Below are 16,022 nucleotides of genomic sequence, written 5' to 3' on the forward strand. Positions count from 1 at the left end.
ACAAATGAACACACAGAAGTAGCCACTATTGTGTTGAAACTGGGATCAGTTTCTTTCTTTTCCAGAGCTCCATGGTGCTGATTAGAGCATTTTGATTTTAGGCATGGTTCTTTCATTCCACTACAATATTGCCATGATCCCAAGCAGTGACCTAGTTAACAATGTATTAGGGTAAAATGATAAAGAATAGGGACTGTAGAACTAAGGGTAAGAGTATTCTCATCTGAGAAGCTGGTGGAAGAGATCATTGTAGCTTATGACCATTTGGGATATCTGATATAGTAAACATATCTGGCAATTATACACTAAAAAAAAAAAAAAACTTGTACTTATGTATTATACTTTGTTATGGGAAGGAGAGTATGATACGGGGGTGGGGGGGGAGGATCAAAGAAAATGTAGCCACAATTTAATCACTATTCATTATTCCCTATCTCCTAAACTGCCAACATTGGGATGAAGCTGAAGATTTTGTTTAATAGTGACATATACAATGAGATTTATTTTTCTGACACTTATGGCAGCTGTGAGGATATTTCATTGGAATTTTCCCTTGCTTTGGCAAACACTTTTAAACTTTTCATTGTTTTTTATTAGTTAATGACATATCACTTCTAATTTTTCATGTGAAAGGCTAATCTATAAAATTTAGGTTTTTCCTTCATAGTAGGTAGACATGACTCTTGATTAAACCGGTTTAGGTATAGTATTAGGCTTGTGTGTGTGTGTGTGTGTGTGTGTGTGTGTGTGTGTGTATGTGTGTGTGTGTGCACATTAAAAATCAATAATAAATTTGAATTAAGTTCTCTTAACAACATATAATAAATAAAACATTTTAGAGCAAGAAAAAATATTTGTGATATTTTGAGTATTATTATTCTGTGAAGGTATGGATTGAAGCTGGGACTCTACTAGATAACATAATTAACACATATTTGTGAAAGCAGTGATATGTAACTGTGATATGTGATATGTAATCCAGTAGAATATAAGCCCCTTAAATGGTGGGAAATATGTCCTGTTTTGTTCTCTTTTTCCAGTGACTAATAGCCAAACAGTAAATATTTAATGAGGGAAACCAAACAAATTACAGTTTAATAAACAGATTAAGGAATTCCAATTTTAAACTTATGCTTGCTGGTATGTAATTTTGCTTAAAAACCTTTTATCTAACTGAAATTTTAAGAATTAAAATAAGTATTAAAAGATTCATGTACCATAAATGGATTTCACTTCTTTCTAAGCAAAATAGCACATGACTGGCACCATATTGTTGATTACCTTTGCTGACAATGACACATTTTGCTCTGCATTGTTTTCATACAGTATTCGTATACAACTGGGCATGCTTATTTTCAGAACATTTGAATTTTATTATATAGTATAAATTAGAAAATGTATAATTATTTTAAAATCATGTTTGTAAAGGGGTGAGCCTGGGTGGCTCAGTCAGTTGAGCATCTGACTCTTGATTTTGGCTCAAGTCATGATCCCAGGGTCATGGGCTTGAGCCCTGCATTGGGCTCTGTGCTGGGCATGAAGCCTGCTTGAGATTTTCTCTCTTTCTTCCTCTGTCCCTACTCCACTAGTGCCCATGTTCTTTCTCAAATAAAATTTAAAAATTTTTAAATATTTTTGTGAAAAAAATGTCTTTCTCCATATAAGGTGAGATCAATTGACATTCACAGAGATATGAACTTTAGAGTTTTATTTGTTACAGATAAAGTTTGCCATTGCATGAATATAGTATCACTAAATTGCAAGTTACACTCTGACTATTTTGACTAATGTTTAATTTTATGTGAGGTTTAGGAGGAAATGCTGTTCTTGTTATTGAAGCAAATGTCTTTTCACTCTCACTGGCAATTTAGATTAAATTTTAAGTAAGTAAATATGATCATTATTTGCTTTGAGCATCTGTATGTATTTGGCTATAACAAAAATACTTCATTTTATTGTTCGCTGTTAGGTGACTATTCAGAGTGTTTATTTACTACAATTTTTCTAAGAAAAATGTAGCTTGAAATGCATTTTAAGCTTTCTGCTATGTTTGTTATACTTCTTCAGGCAGATGGGTTTAAAAGAAACATACAAGATACCTGAGCAAGTTCTTGCTGACCTATGCAATACCTGCCTCCTAATAGGTCATATTTCAGCTCCTATATTTTTGACAAATAGCCTGGCTCTTAAAAAGCTCTGTCCATGGTGCTGAAATATCTCATGATGTATGAGCATGTCTTCCTGATAAATTCTAATGTCAGCCTCTGTATGATAGTGATTCATCAGATTGTAAAATTTGTGTTTGGGAAACACATTGAATTAGCAAGTTTTATATTTTAGATGTGTTAAAATTAACACAGTTTGTCCTTTTGTTTTAAAGAGTTCATAACAATTACCTTCCACTTTGTCAAAAACAGCACAATTTAATTAGAAACTGTCAAGACTATCATAAAAGCAAATGTCTGTATTAACAAATAATTTGATATGACCACAGTGCTGTAAATGTTTGCAGGCCAGTGACATGTTGATAACATGCAGCAAGCTATTGTAAGAAAAGTTAAACACTTGATCGTGAGCAGGCAAAGCAGCAATTAACATGGAAGCCTTATTGCTTTGTAGAGATAAGTGATTTGCCTATAAAAAGTATGGCTTACTATCTTAGATGTTTTTTATTGTTTCAAGATATTTCTTTTGTACACAAATGCATTTATTTTGCAGGACTGTGGGTCTTTGTTTGGAAATATATGACTTCAAACCCTAAAAAACTTTGGTCATTTTCTCCAAGTGAAATCTTTATGTTTCCTATTTTAGATTCTTTAAATGATTAGTAATGTTTTTGGCACTTCAATGATTCTCATTTTTTAAGCTATGTTTTTTAGGTGTCTTAAATATAGTCATAGAGAACTACACTGAATCTTTTCCCTTTACTCTACATTAGTCTTAGAAGCTTTTTCTTTTTATTACTAAAACTGTCCTCTTAAATTTTTATTAAACTCTGGAATTGTCTGATATATGTTAGTTTTGTATGGTGGTGAACCACATACAATGAGAATTTTATAATATTGAACCTCATAAACTTATTCTGCTAATAATGTAATATGTTTAAAGTAAAATTTTAAAATCCTAGTCTTGGAATATCCTAGTCTTATGAAATTCTAAAACCCATGGTCATCCTGGGGAAAAGAGTCATTCACTCTGATAATAACAGATTTCAAGTCAGCACCAACCAGGTAAGTTGTTATGCAAGTATATAAACCTCACTCTTTGGAGTTCTTGTAGAATGTGTTTGGTTGTTAGATTTGCAACACAGCAAACTATTAGATTATTTGCTTGTTATTGCAGTGAAGCACATTAAGTATTCAGAATCAGAGATTTGAAAATTAGACCTAAATCCTAAGTCCTACCAAAATTTGGCAATATTTTCTGCAAAGCAAGCAAGTTACAGTTGGGGTACTACTAATTGTTAAAATGAAATTTTCAGTTCCTCAGATATTGGATTTACATAATGTGAACTTAACAATTAAATTCACTCCAAAAGTTGCTTGTTAAGAAAGTATTTAAGTGACTGCATGATATCTTGGAGGTTTGTTTCTGTCAATAAAAGGTTAAATAGAGTGTTACTGCCTTTTAATACACATAAAGTGTCCTATATTCATTTTTGTACATTAAAAATATGTAATTACAGAACCCAATAAAAGTGTCTTAGCATTCCAAATTTCATTATAGAAAAACACTTTTGAAAAATTCTGTCATTTAAATGACACTTGATCAGATGACATTTCCCAGAAATTATTCTTTATTTAGAAACAAAAACAAGACAAAAGCAATTGATTTTAATCCAAAATGTATTTTTTTCTTATAAAAGAGGCCCACATACTCACTGTGTCTACTCTACAGAATTTGTCCATTTTATTACACCACGTGTCAATTCAAGTTATCTAGTCACTGCAAAAACTCGTGGCTAATATGTGTAATACAACACAGGAGGAGGTATTGCTCAGTTCAACTACTCTTATATACTTAAAAAAAATACAGAAATGTTTTTGTCCACTTTAACTGTAGTCCAGACTGAAAAGTTACATGAAAGTTCTAGAAAATGGAATTATTTTATTTGGTTGCCACAGTACCCTTTGAAGCCAGTTAATTAAAATGCTGAACTTGTACATATTTCCCTTCATCAGGAGCAGCATTGGTGAAGCTTAAACTTCTTTCTAGAAAGTAATATTTCTCTGCTTTTGTTTTTTGTTTTTTTCAAGCACAGGTGCAGTCTTAAGCTTTTCTTTGAAGTAGGTTTAGTTAGCTGTCTTTAGGACATATTTGTTGGCACACCTATAACAGTTGCTTTCACTTCCAGTGCTGTACTTTTTTCTTTGCCTGCTTCCCAGAGGTTGATTAGAGGAGGATAAAGCTCACTGAATGCAAAGGTCGGTTTCTGTAAGTAATTCCTCACATAGCTATGTCCACCATCACAGTTCATTTCTTGGGAGAGGCAACTGAAAAGACATATCACACCAATAATCCCCAGAAAGCCTCCAAGGCAGGCCATAAATGTTGTGGTATTACTTTTTTCATATTCTTTTTGATCAGGGTCCAATCCTTTTGTGGTGACATTTACACATTGTTTTCTGGTTTTTTGATAGATGGTTGGGATATCAATACAAATTTTATACTCAGTTGATGGGTTCAGATGAGTAAGATTATATACCTTGACATCAGATGGTATTCGAGCACTTTGGGCAGCATGAGAATTTTCAGTCTTGACAAAGGCTGTCCACTTAACACTGGATTTGAGAATTTTAGAGCTTGCTTTCCAAGACACCAGAACTGAATTTGCCTGAACATCTTTTATTTTAATATTTAAGGATTCATTGTTGTCCTGGGGAAAAGAGCCATCTACTTTAATCATAACAGACTTCAAGTCAGCACCAACAAGGTTAGTTGCTATACAAGTATATAAACCCCCTTCTTTTGGGGTTATGTCATTTATATCTAGTGTGCCTTCAGAATGTACATAGAACTTGTCTTTCAGAGTATTAGGTAAGAGTTTTTGACCAGAAGGTGTTATCCAGTAGATTTCAGGCTGTGGCTCTGCTGTAGCTCTACAATGCAAGGAAACATAGCTCCCCATGTCTAAATCCAGATTAGAAGGAAAGCTCTCAGGAGCGATTAGAGGGAGACATATTTCCATCATTTCTCTGAAATGCACCTGCCGAACATTTTGCCCTTGGAATTCAGGTGGGTCCACACAAAACAGTGAGTCTGGCTCCATAAAGCGAATGTTGGTTTTGTTCATATTAATCCAGCGGATGACACAATCACACCTGATGGGATTGCTGTGTATGCTGATCTCCTTGAGGTTTGGCAGAGACTCAATTGTACCATGGTACAGGGCACTAAGGGCATTGCTGTTAAGCATGAGTGATTCCAGCTTGGGTAGTCTGAAAAATGCATTTGGGTGAATGTAAGACAACCTAGGATTGTTTGTAGCTTCTATTTTTCTTAAATCTGGCAGGTTATCCACCGCAAGACTGTCGATGGAAATCAGCTCAGGCATATTATTTATTCCCAACTCTTTTAAGTGTAGCATATTGCTGAAATCACCCCTCCGTATTCTATTAATGGGATTTTTATTTAGATCCAGGAATTTGAGGTTTGTAGCTTTTTGGAGAGCAACATGGGGCACTTTAATAAGCCTGTTGTCATAAAAAGAGATGCTTTCTAAGTTTTCAAGTCCAACCAGGGCATTATCTGGTATTTCCGTGAGGTTTATACCAGCTATAACCAGGCTGCGAAGATTGATAAGCGGCTTAAAGTTCATGTCTTTGATTCTGATGATTGGATTTTCCCCAATCATCAGAATCTCCAGATTGGGAAGAGCATCAAACCACTTACTGTTGATCATCTGCAATCTATTTGAATTGAGATGAAGTCGAAGAAGATTATGTAGGCCAATAAAGGCTCCGGGTGAGATTGTAGAAAGCAAGTTGTGATTAATATAGAGTTCTTGTAAGTTGCTCAGTCCAGACAGACATTTTTCAGGCAGCTCAGTTAGTTTGTTTTCCTCTAAATATACAGAAAGAAGCTGAGGCATCTTTTTTACATTAATATTGGTGACTGAGGATAAATTGTTTTGAGATAAGTCCAGGCCAGTAAGGTTTACTGGAAAGTCTATGGAGTATTCAATTTTTGCAATATTGTTAGTCTGTAGAAGCAGAATCTGTGTGTCAGCAGGCAATCTGGCTGGGAAATTTAAAAGACCTAAATCATTACAATCCACTGTAGGTGCTTCCATATAAATGGACCTGGGTGTAAACCAAGGCCTGATTTCACAGGTACATAATTGTGGGCAATCCACTTTTTTATCTACAGCTTGTACTAGTGTAGTGATAGCTAGGCCAAGCAGCACATGAATTCGGAGTGGCATGTCCTTCATCTTAGCTTTCTTCTTCAGAAATTTAATGGGCCCTTAAGGATTCCACAGTCACTGCGAGTAAGTTCAGTAAGAGCTGATTGATAAGGAGAATAGTTGCATTTGTCAAATGATGAAAGCCATAAAACCGCAAAATTTTTCTTCATGGAAATAAGTGCCGGTGTCACAATTGTCTTGTCCAGAGATGTCATGCATATTGGAAAAAGGATCACTATCTCCTCTATGATAGAATATTGATATACACTCTGAAGATGGAGTATGTATAGATGGTCACAGGAAATTGAGCAATTCATTTATTTAGGAGTGTAATATTCACATCCCATGCTTGTTCAGTACTTGCAGGAATAGCAGCATGATGCTGACTATAATAAAATAGAACATAAAAGAAAAAAAGAGAAGAATAATTAGTCCAAAGGAAAAAAATACCATAATTCATACCCATAAAATACCATGATTGATTAACTAATTATGATTATCTTACATATAATATTTTTTGAGTTTACAATTAATTCAATATGTTTTGATGATACTTGTTATGATTGTCCTTGGCCCAGACATTGGACAGGCTGAGAAATCAAATCTTTAGAAGGCTGAAGTTATATTAAACACAGCAAATATGCTTCTAGAATTTTTCTGTTATTTCCAATCTTTACTTGTTTATACCTGGGAATTTTGTTTATTATATTTGTCATTCTCTTTGACAATTAGTTATAGCCAAAAAGAAGAAAGCCTTTCAAAGATGATGGCTTGCTTTTTTCTCTTAGAGCAGCAAAATTGAATAGCTATAAATAAATAATACAGTTCAGTTACAATCAAATGAGTTAGCCTGTGTGGTTCCTCAGTTTCCCAGGAGACAATATTTAGAAACAAATTATGAAATGAACTAGAAGTAGTGGGATTTAGCCAGATTTCCCATTGACATTCATGTTTCTCTCTGTAGTCTCCTTTGTATAAAGTGACCTGAATTTTTCAGTATTTGAGAGATTAAGTCTAATTTGCCATAGATGTACCTGTAGATTGTCATTTTTTACTGACATTCAGATTAATGTTTGACTGTTTTATTTTCCCTGAAAATAACTTACATCCCATTAGTCACTAAAAATGAAAAAGTAACTTTATTACATCAGGAAAACTAGCACTTAGGCATTCCTTCTTTTTGGTGGATACTGATGTCTTTATCACATAAATATAAGCAATCCACAATCAGGTTGTAGTTTCGATATGTGCTGTGTTTTGAAATACCACACTACTTTGAGATATATACCCCATCAGTTGGACTGTGGGGGAGCTCTTCCTGCACCCAGAGCAGGCCTGCACTCTTTGTTCGGTGGCTTTTTGCCCACCAGCAATAGTGGTCTGCTGAATGATAATTTTGTAAATACTGTCCTTTCTTTCATCTCTGCCCAGTATTGACATTCATATTGGCATGCTGACTTTCTCTAAGATGGGTGCTTCAATGACAGAGATAAGTACATTTGGAAATGTGATCTCTACACACAGAGAGAAACACTTTTTTACATAAAAAATGATTTGTTTTTTAAAACTATAAAAAATTTACAGTTAACAGTCACACCTAATTTTCCTCTTATCCTTTTAGAAATGTGACTTTTATTTTAAGAGTTTAATCTCTACACCCAAATTGGGCTCAAATTCAAAACACTAAGTAAGCTCAACTGTTGAGCCAGCCAAGGGCCCCCAAGATGTGATTTTGTCTAAAAAATGAATCACCAAGTCTAGATAACTACTAAGTTGCTTTGAATTAAAAGTGTGTTTGTTTTTCTTTTTTCACTACTTCATCTATTTATTAATCTAAAATTCCACTTTTTCAATAATTTTTTTTAATTTTTAGTTGATGTATAGTTGACATATGTTATATTCATTTCAGGTGTACAACATAGTGATTCAACAGTTATGTACATAACAAAATGCTCACCACGATAAGTGTATGCTACCATACTAGTTATTACAGTATTATCGACTATATTCCTTATGCTGTCCTATTCATCTCTGTGACTTATTTATTTTATAACTGGAAGTTTGTACCTCCAAATCTCTTTCACTTATTTCACCCATCGCCCCCCCTGCCCTCCCTTTTGGCAACCACCTGTTTATTCTCTGTATCTATAAGTCTATTTGTTTATTTGTTGTTGTTCATTTGTTTTGCTTTTCAGATTCCACATGTAAGTGAAATCATTTTATTTGTCTCTCTCTATGTGACTTCAGTTAGGTTAATACCTTGTAGGTACATTCATATTGTTTGCAAACGGCAAGATTCCATTATTTTTTTATGGCTGAGTCCTTTTTTGTTGTTGTTGTTTTGCTTTAAACTGGGCCTTTTGGCTATTATTCTTAATCTATTTCAAGTAGACTCTGAGTCCCTTGAGGAGAGAATCTAATATACCTCCTTTTTCACTGAAGATTCCTGATAAATCCTTGGTCCATAGGACCATCTACCATCTGGGATCACTCTTCTCTTTCTCTGTGTTTCTCTTCCTCTTCTGCCATTCTGCATACAGCCTTCCCTCTGTCAGTAGAGCTCTGGGTACCTCATCTTCTCTCTGCCTGGAATGCCTGTTTCTTTGTTTTAGTCACTCTTGGTGTTTGGTCAAACCTTAGTTCAAGCATCACTTCTCTGTGAAACCTTCCAAATAACCCCTTTCCTCCAGCTGTATCTGAATGCCCTCCACAGTCATCCCATGGCTCCAGCACACACCTCTGTCAGAAGATTTACCTGATTCTCTGCCTCACCAGGTATTCATCTTGAGTTTTAGGCTTGTCTGACTTTCTATCTCCAGTTTCTGGGCATGGTAATTAGAATGTAGTAGATTTTCCAGAAATGTTTTGAATGAATGGATAATTGAATTTTATTAATAAATGTATATATTTACCTTCTCTACATATAATTTAAGCATTTCCAATTGTTTAATTTACTAATTTCAATATTCAGCTGCTTTAAAGTGCATAAATCTTGAGTATAATCCAAAGGAACATAGAATTTAAAGAAAAGCATCTTCTGTGTTCCAGTTATTGGGATAATAGCTAGAGGGTAAAAAAATGACCTGGACATGTTCTCTTCCCTTCTGAAGGTTTTTGTCTGGAGGGGGAAGCACAAGTAGACAGATGGTTACAATTCATTGCAGAGCTGATATGGGAGCCCATGGGAAGGGTATCTGAATACAACTAAAACTGAAATCTACTGCCTCTTTCTTCTCCAAATGAAGAAAAGGCCTAGGTGCTAAGTACAAAATACATTTCTGCATGTTCCCACAAATCAGCCAATTGAGAACTAAGAAAGCATCACTTCTGCCAATTAATCACTTAAATTGACTTTCTCCAACAGAACAGAGAGGGCTATATCATTATGTTAACTAAAGGATTAAAAGTATTTAAGATGAAACCTTCTTTTGGGGGATGTTAACCTAATAATGGCACTTTTTATTTTCAAATTATTCTTCTATTTTCTTAAATACATATCTTTGTTTGATTAGAGATTTCTTTCTGATCTCATTTCATTGTTTATATAGTCGTATGCCAGAAACAACCACATTTTAAATAGATTTGTCCTGGAAACTTTTAGAAATGCAAGTTCTTATAGTAGTGAACAAGTTCAAATTTTATTTCTCCAATCTGTAGGAAGAAATTGTCAGTATGGGAAGCACAATAGAAGATGTGGAAGTTTTGCCTTTCTTCATTGTAATTGATTTTTTCCCCTCATGTCTTTGGAAATGATTATGATGCTTTCACTAATGGACTGTTTGGCATAGATTGTTTGCAGGATAGTAAGGCAGTAATAATATCTTATATCTTAGTGCTTCATGGTTTTCAAAGCCTTTTCTTATTCATTGTTTATTTTATGTTAATAATGACCTTCTGAGTTTGACTCGGAGGTAAATGCCCATTCTCCATTTTTTTTTTTTTAATGTAAGGTATGTGAAACCCATCAGCCAGAGATCACACTGTTAATAAATGATGGGGTGACATTAGAACCCAGGTTTTGCCTTTAGGCTTGGCAATTCCATCTAATAAGCCAAACTGCATACATGTGTAGAGATGAGATGAAGTAATTTTAACAAAAAGGTGTCATTACTTGATCGTCAGCTTTTCAATTATAAAATTAATTTTATCAATCTACTAATAGTGACCAGTGTGAGATTCACACTAACTATACTTGCAAAGGATGAAACAAAATGCCAGTACATTACAGTGAGAAATATGACTGTCAAGAGAATACAGATATCTGAAGCTGCTGGTCAGTGCTGTTACTTCATTTAAAAAAGTGTACTTAGAAATACAAATTATGAATCTGCAATTTGTGAATATAGAGTACGAGGCAGGTAAGTCAGGTTAGAGTTCTGAATTACCATAGTCATTATAAATGATAATTTGACATTACTGCTTTAGTAAAGATTGTATTATCACAGAAACCAGACCTCTGAGTCTCATGGCCCTGGGCACGATCTAAGCCCTGAAACCTCTGTGCTGGGAATCTTCCTGGATTCATTCTTTGTCACTTCTCATCTGTGTTTTAATCATTTGTTTGCATTTCTTTTTTGCCCTTACTGAACATAAAATTATTAGACATTAGATTATTAGATTACCCTCTTATTATATGTGAGATGACTGGATTATTATTTTCTTACTGGATTATGAGATTTTATTATTAGAGTCTGGGTTCCACTTACTTTCGATTTTGGTTATATTAGTACATTTGATTGGTTGAGTAGTACCTAGCCCTGTCCAGTGTACGAGTAATTAAACAAATGTGTGCAAAATAATGACTCACAAATGTGACTTTCAATAATTTGTATTGGGTGATAGCATATGGAATAGTGATGAAAATGACTATTTTTCTTCCTAAATAACTGCCAATAAGTAACATAGAACAGAATAAAGAGAAACATATATACCCCCAGATTTTTACAGAATTTTTTTCTTATTGTCTGATGGTTAAAAAGGAGAAATATCACAGTTGTACCACAAAGTATCCACTGGCAAAACAGAAAACGGTTCACTTTATAGGCAATAATTTAAAAACATAGCTGTTCTTTAAAGCCACGTTTTAGCTTCACAGCTGAGACCATGGTTTCTGCTTTTGACCATGTCAGGATTTGGGCTGAATAATTATAATGGCAGTATTAATTTTAGTAGAGATTTTTATTTGTTTTTTTATATACATCTGTATAAAAATTTTTTAAAAACACTAAGCTAATTATATCACTAAAATTAATTGACCAACTTAATCCCATTTTAATTTTTTGAGAATTTTAATGCCGTAAACTCTCTCACTTCTATCTTCCCTCTTCCCCATCTTTCCCTCTCCCTCATTTTCTTTTTGAATACATTGAAAAAAATAATAAACTCTTTGAAAAATTATTTTCAAGCTTAGAAAACTTGCATTAAATAATTATTTTTTAGGTACTTTACAAATTAATTATTGGTGTACTTACATAATTTCACATATCAATGAACTGGGAATTTTTTCTTCTAAAATAAGAACAGGAAAATTGTACTTCAAGAAATCAATATTTCAAGTTGAGTTTTAATGTTTTTATGACTGTTGCTTGCTCTGGAATCTAGCATAGGAACTGGAGCATAAGTCTTCAGAAATATTATAATGTGGATGAGTGAATGCAAATAAATAACATGTAGGTCAAATACCTTATTTTTCTTCCTTAAAATATAGTAAATAAGCCATATACAAGCTATTGTTACTAACAGTGTATTCATTGTCATTAAATGATCCCTGTTTTTTACGGTGAGCATTCATATATATGGTCATATTCTTAGGAGGTAAGAACTAACTCATAATTAACTATTTTATTTCTAGTTTTTTTAAAGGTAAAACTATTTTAGAAGATCGTTTTTGTACCGTCTTTGAGTTTTAAAGGCAACTGAGTCTTTTATATATTAAAGCAAAATAAATTATAATTGAATATTATAAAAGTTCAGAAGATAATGTTAATGAAATGTCACCAGGAATGAAAACTGACATCTCAAGGAAATGTATTATATAAAGGCTCTTTTAAATGACTTGAATGAATGAGTCCTACAAGTTCAATGTCAGCTCTCATTAGAGCTTATCATTTATCCACTCTTTCATTTATTCTTCCATTCCATCTTTCCATAAATATTTGCTGAGGGCCTGCTGCATCAGTCATGTGCTTTCGTCTGTAATTTCATTTCATAAGATTTGTAAAAATTGAAACATTAAAAATTATTTTTCATTGACAGCATAACTATACAACCAAAGCTCTTTTTGTGTAGGGTTGGTTCAGGAGACCTTTAAAAAATTTTTTTAAAGCATTTTAAGATGGGGATTTTCTTAAAATTATTTTTTTAACTTTATTTATTTTGAGAGAGATGGAGAGAGGGAGAATCCCAAGCAGGCTTCACACTGACAGTGTGGTTCAATCTCACCAACTGTGAGATCATGTCCTGAGCCAAAATCAAGAGCCAGACACTTAACCAAATGAGCCACTCAGGTGCCTCAAGTTGTGGAATTGTCATTCAACATATGTCCTTTGTGCTTTTTCAATTTGTTTTCACTGTATATTTCATTTTTCTTATTGGTTCCCCCATGTAGATATTGCCTGAGGGAGTGTCAAAGTCCTAAAACATTTTATTTCAAATTATACATACAGTATATATATAATTCTACTCTGGCCAGCAGCATGAAGCCTTACAGTCCAGGATATTAAAAGAAAGGAATTTGGGGGCTCCTCAAATATTAGAACATGTTTAATCCCTGTGGATACTCATCATAACTTGATATTTCTTTATTCTAAAAATAGAAATTATTTCTAGACATACTTATATGTGGAAATTTTTAGGGCAAAAGCTACTTTTTCCTCGGGGAAAAAGTTCATTATTCCTTAGCTTTGTCTATTTTTCATCTCTTAAGAAACATTGAACACTGCTTCTTCCCATGTTGTAGACACTGGAGAGTCAGCAATAAATCAGACACAGTATCTACTCACCAAGTTCTCAGTTTCCAAGGTGTAAGTAGCTAGGGTTATTGTACAATAGAGTTGACACAATAAAAGTATATGTACTGTTCTTTGGTGTACAAAGGAGGGGATGTTCCGTTCTGTCCGTCCAACAGAAGCAACCTGAGTGTTCTGTGTTCTTTTATGATGCTTATTTAAAAACTCAACTTAAGTATACGGGGAAAACATGGAGAAGAAGATTTAAAACCCACTATTTTCAGATGAATTTTTACAATGCTAAAGCTTAAGTACAAAGTGTGCCTTCTTTCCTGTACCTCATTATGTGCATTATAAAGACTACAGAATCTGAAAAAGAGAAACATTTGGATATTTAAGTTCAAAAATTGGTGAAGATAGGAAGTTGCCATGGCTACATTAAAGCCCAGTTTTTCCTTTTCTTCTATAGCAAATTGCTAGCTAAGTTCATTTGTATAAAGAACTTGAATTCTATTTTCCCATTATCTGGCTTTATACCTTTGTTGTAAGACTTAGTCTTTCTTCAATTCTAATTGAAGGTTCCATATCCCAAAGGTATTGTTGAACTAAACTAAATGCATTGCTATAAAAGGGTATTCATTTTGCCTTGAGAAATATTTATTTTCCAGTTGTTCAAAACTAATTGTTTGAATTTGTAGGTCAATTTTCAGGAAGTAGATAGTGGTAACTATTTAGAATAGTTTAATGAATATTATAGTATTCATCTGTTGATAAAAATTATATAGAGGAAGAAAATTTGCTTTGTGATATGGAACGTGGGTCAGGTTTACTAGATGATTTTATAATTGTGGACAGGATACCTTGTTTTCCTGTGCCTCAAGTTATGGATCATTAAAATTTACAAATTAGTTATATGATAGTTAAGATTCCTTCCCATTCTAAATGTATGTATTACTCTGTGAACATGAAAGGTTTTTAAAAAGATGTCTAAAAATGGTTGTGGGCAAACTGACTTATTCAGTTTTAACCTTTGTATTTAATTGATCACAGGTTTACAATCAACACTCTAGTCCTATGTCATTAACACATCAGGGTCAGTGAGTTTTAGTCATGAAGTTTTTAAATGCTATCAGATTAATTACCTGGGGTTATTCCTATTTCACTTCATGTTTATATCTACCCAGTAGCAAATGAAAAATAGAGTTACTTTAGTCATCCAATTAAGGCATGCTAACTACTGGGTAAATAAATTGCCTGGATTAAGTACCTTGATGGAAAACTGACTTGTCAGTAACTATTAATATTGATATATAAACAATATAACCATTATGATTAAAATGGTTCTATATATAACCATTATGATTTAAAGATAGAGATTTTTACTATTGAAGCATCAGCCACCTAGATATATTTAGTATCATGAAATTAGTATATTTTTGACGTCACAAATTTTTAGGTGGAAGTGGGTATAGGGATCCATTTGGTGCTCAACCTCATTTCAACTGTGAAACCCTTTGTTCACATAAAGTCTTACCCATATTTGCATTAAGCAAACCATAGGAAAGAAGATCTATTCTGGTTAGCACAGGAGATAGGATGGTGTAGGAGAGTGTGGTAAGGCAGACATCTAGAAAAATCTAGACGGTACCCAGCTTGGTTTTCCTGCTCCTAGCATCTGATCCTGATAGGGCTCCAAAGACCTCACTTTCTGAACCATCCATCCTCTCTTAGAAATAAAGAAATGGAGACCCTCAGAGGTGAAGTGACTCATGCTAAGGTGGTTTATTCTGGGGGACTACTGAAAATTTGTAGAGACTTTAGGTGTTCTTTCTAGTACAGATTCTCCTATGATCATCCCAGTCTATATGCCTGCCACAGTTAGGTCTGTTTCTCTTGGCCCTGACTAAATCCAAATTGGCCTCTCTCCTTGCAAGGTGGGAAGAATCTCCAAGTGTAGTGTGATAGCACTCAACCTTCATGATAAATATTAGCTACATAATGGAAGGGCCTGGGAAGAGGGAAATGCTCAAGAGGATGGGTAGAGAGTAGCATTTAATAATAATACACCAATGGCAAACATGTCCCATGTGCCGTGCATGGCCTCATTTGTTACATGAATTCCCACAGGTGATCCTCATGTCAGCTCTTTTTGCACCATTATTATCTTTACTTTATCTACAAGGCCAAAGAGGTTAAATGACTTGCCAGTTTAGACTCCCTCAGATGTACCTTCAAATCCCTTCATTTTGCCTCTAAAGCCCATACTTTACCTTTAATCTGGTTAAATTAATTAAACAAGGAGGCCCTTAGACACTGGTGGCCCTAAGGCTAGGGGTCCGTGTAAGCAAACCAAAATCGAAGCTGTAAATACCTCAAGGTTATGAAATTGAAATCAACCAGGAACAGCCAAGTAGCCTTTAAACTATAGCCGATCAATAATTCTCTCTTTGCTTCCACACTTTCTCTATTAAAGTCTCTCTCCAAGTGCCTGTCAATGGAGGCGCCTAAGCATCTTCAGTGAGGTGCTGCCCTGTTGGAATTAAGTTAGGCTCAGATAAACTCTAAATTTTAGTAAAAGATAAAATTTCAGTTTATCTTTTAATACTCCTAAGCTCTACTGTCTCTCAAATGTTTATTAACGTAGGACCCGTTATCTTATTATCTTTTCA

The 16,022-nt window shown here is 34.0% G+C and overlaps 2 protein-coding genes across 3 annotated transcripts in view; one reads left to right on the forward strand and one right to left on the reverse strand.

Moving 5' to 3' along the window:
• IMMP2L (inner mitochondrial membrane peptidase subunit 2) overlaps nt 1-16,022 on the forward strand; it is an 855,505-nt gene that overhangs the window by 401,311 nt on the left and 438,172 nt on the right. The window lies entirely within an intron of this gene.
• LRRN3 (leucine rich repeat neuronal 3) lies at nt 3,769-6,638 on the reverse strand. Its single transcript, XM_077775068.1, has one exon. The coding sequence runs from the start codon at nt 6,431-6,433 to the stop codon at nt 4,307-4,309; it is 2,127 nt and encodes a 708-aa protein (XP_077631194.1). The 5' UTR covers nt 6,434-6,638; the 3' UTR covers nt 3,769-4,306.

Source organism: Crocuta crocuta, unplaced genomic scaffold, assembly GCF_008692635.1.
Source record: "Crocuta crocuta isolate KB4526 unplaced genomic scaffold, BGI_CrCroc_1.0 scaffold47, whole genome shotgun sequence".
In the NCBI taxonomy this organism is placed as follows: Eukaryota; Metazoa; Chordata; class Mammalia; order Carnivora; family Hyaenidae; genus Crocuta; species Crocuta crocuta.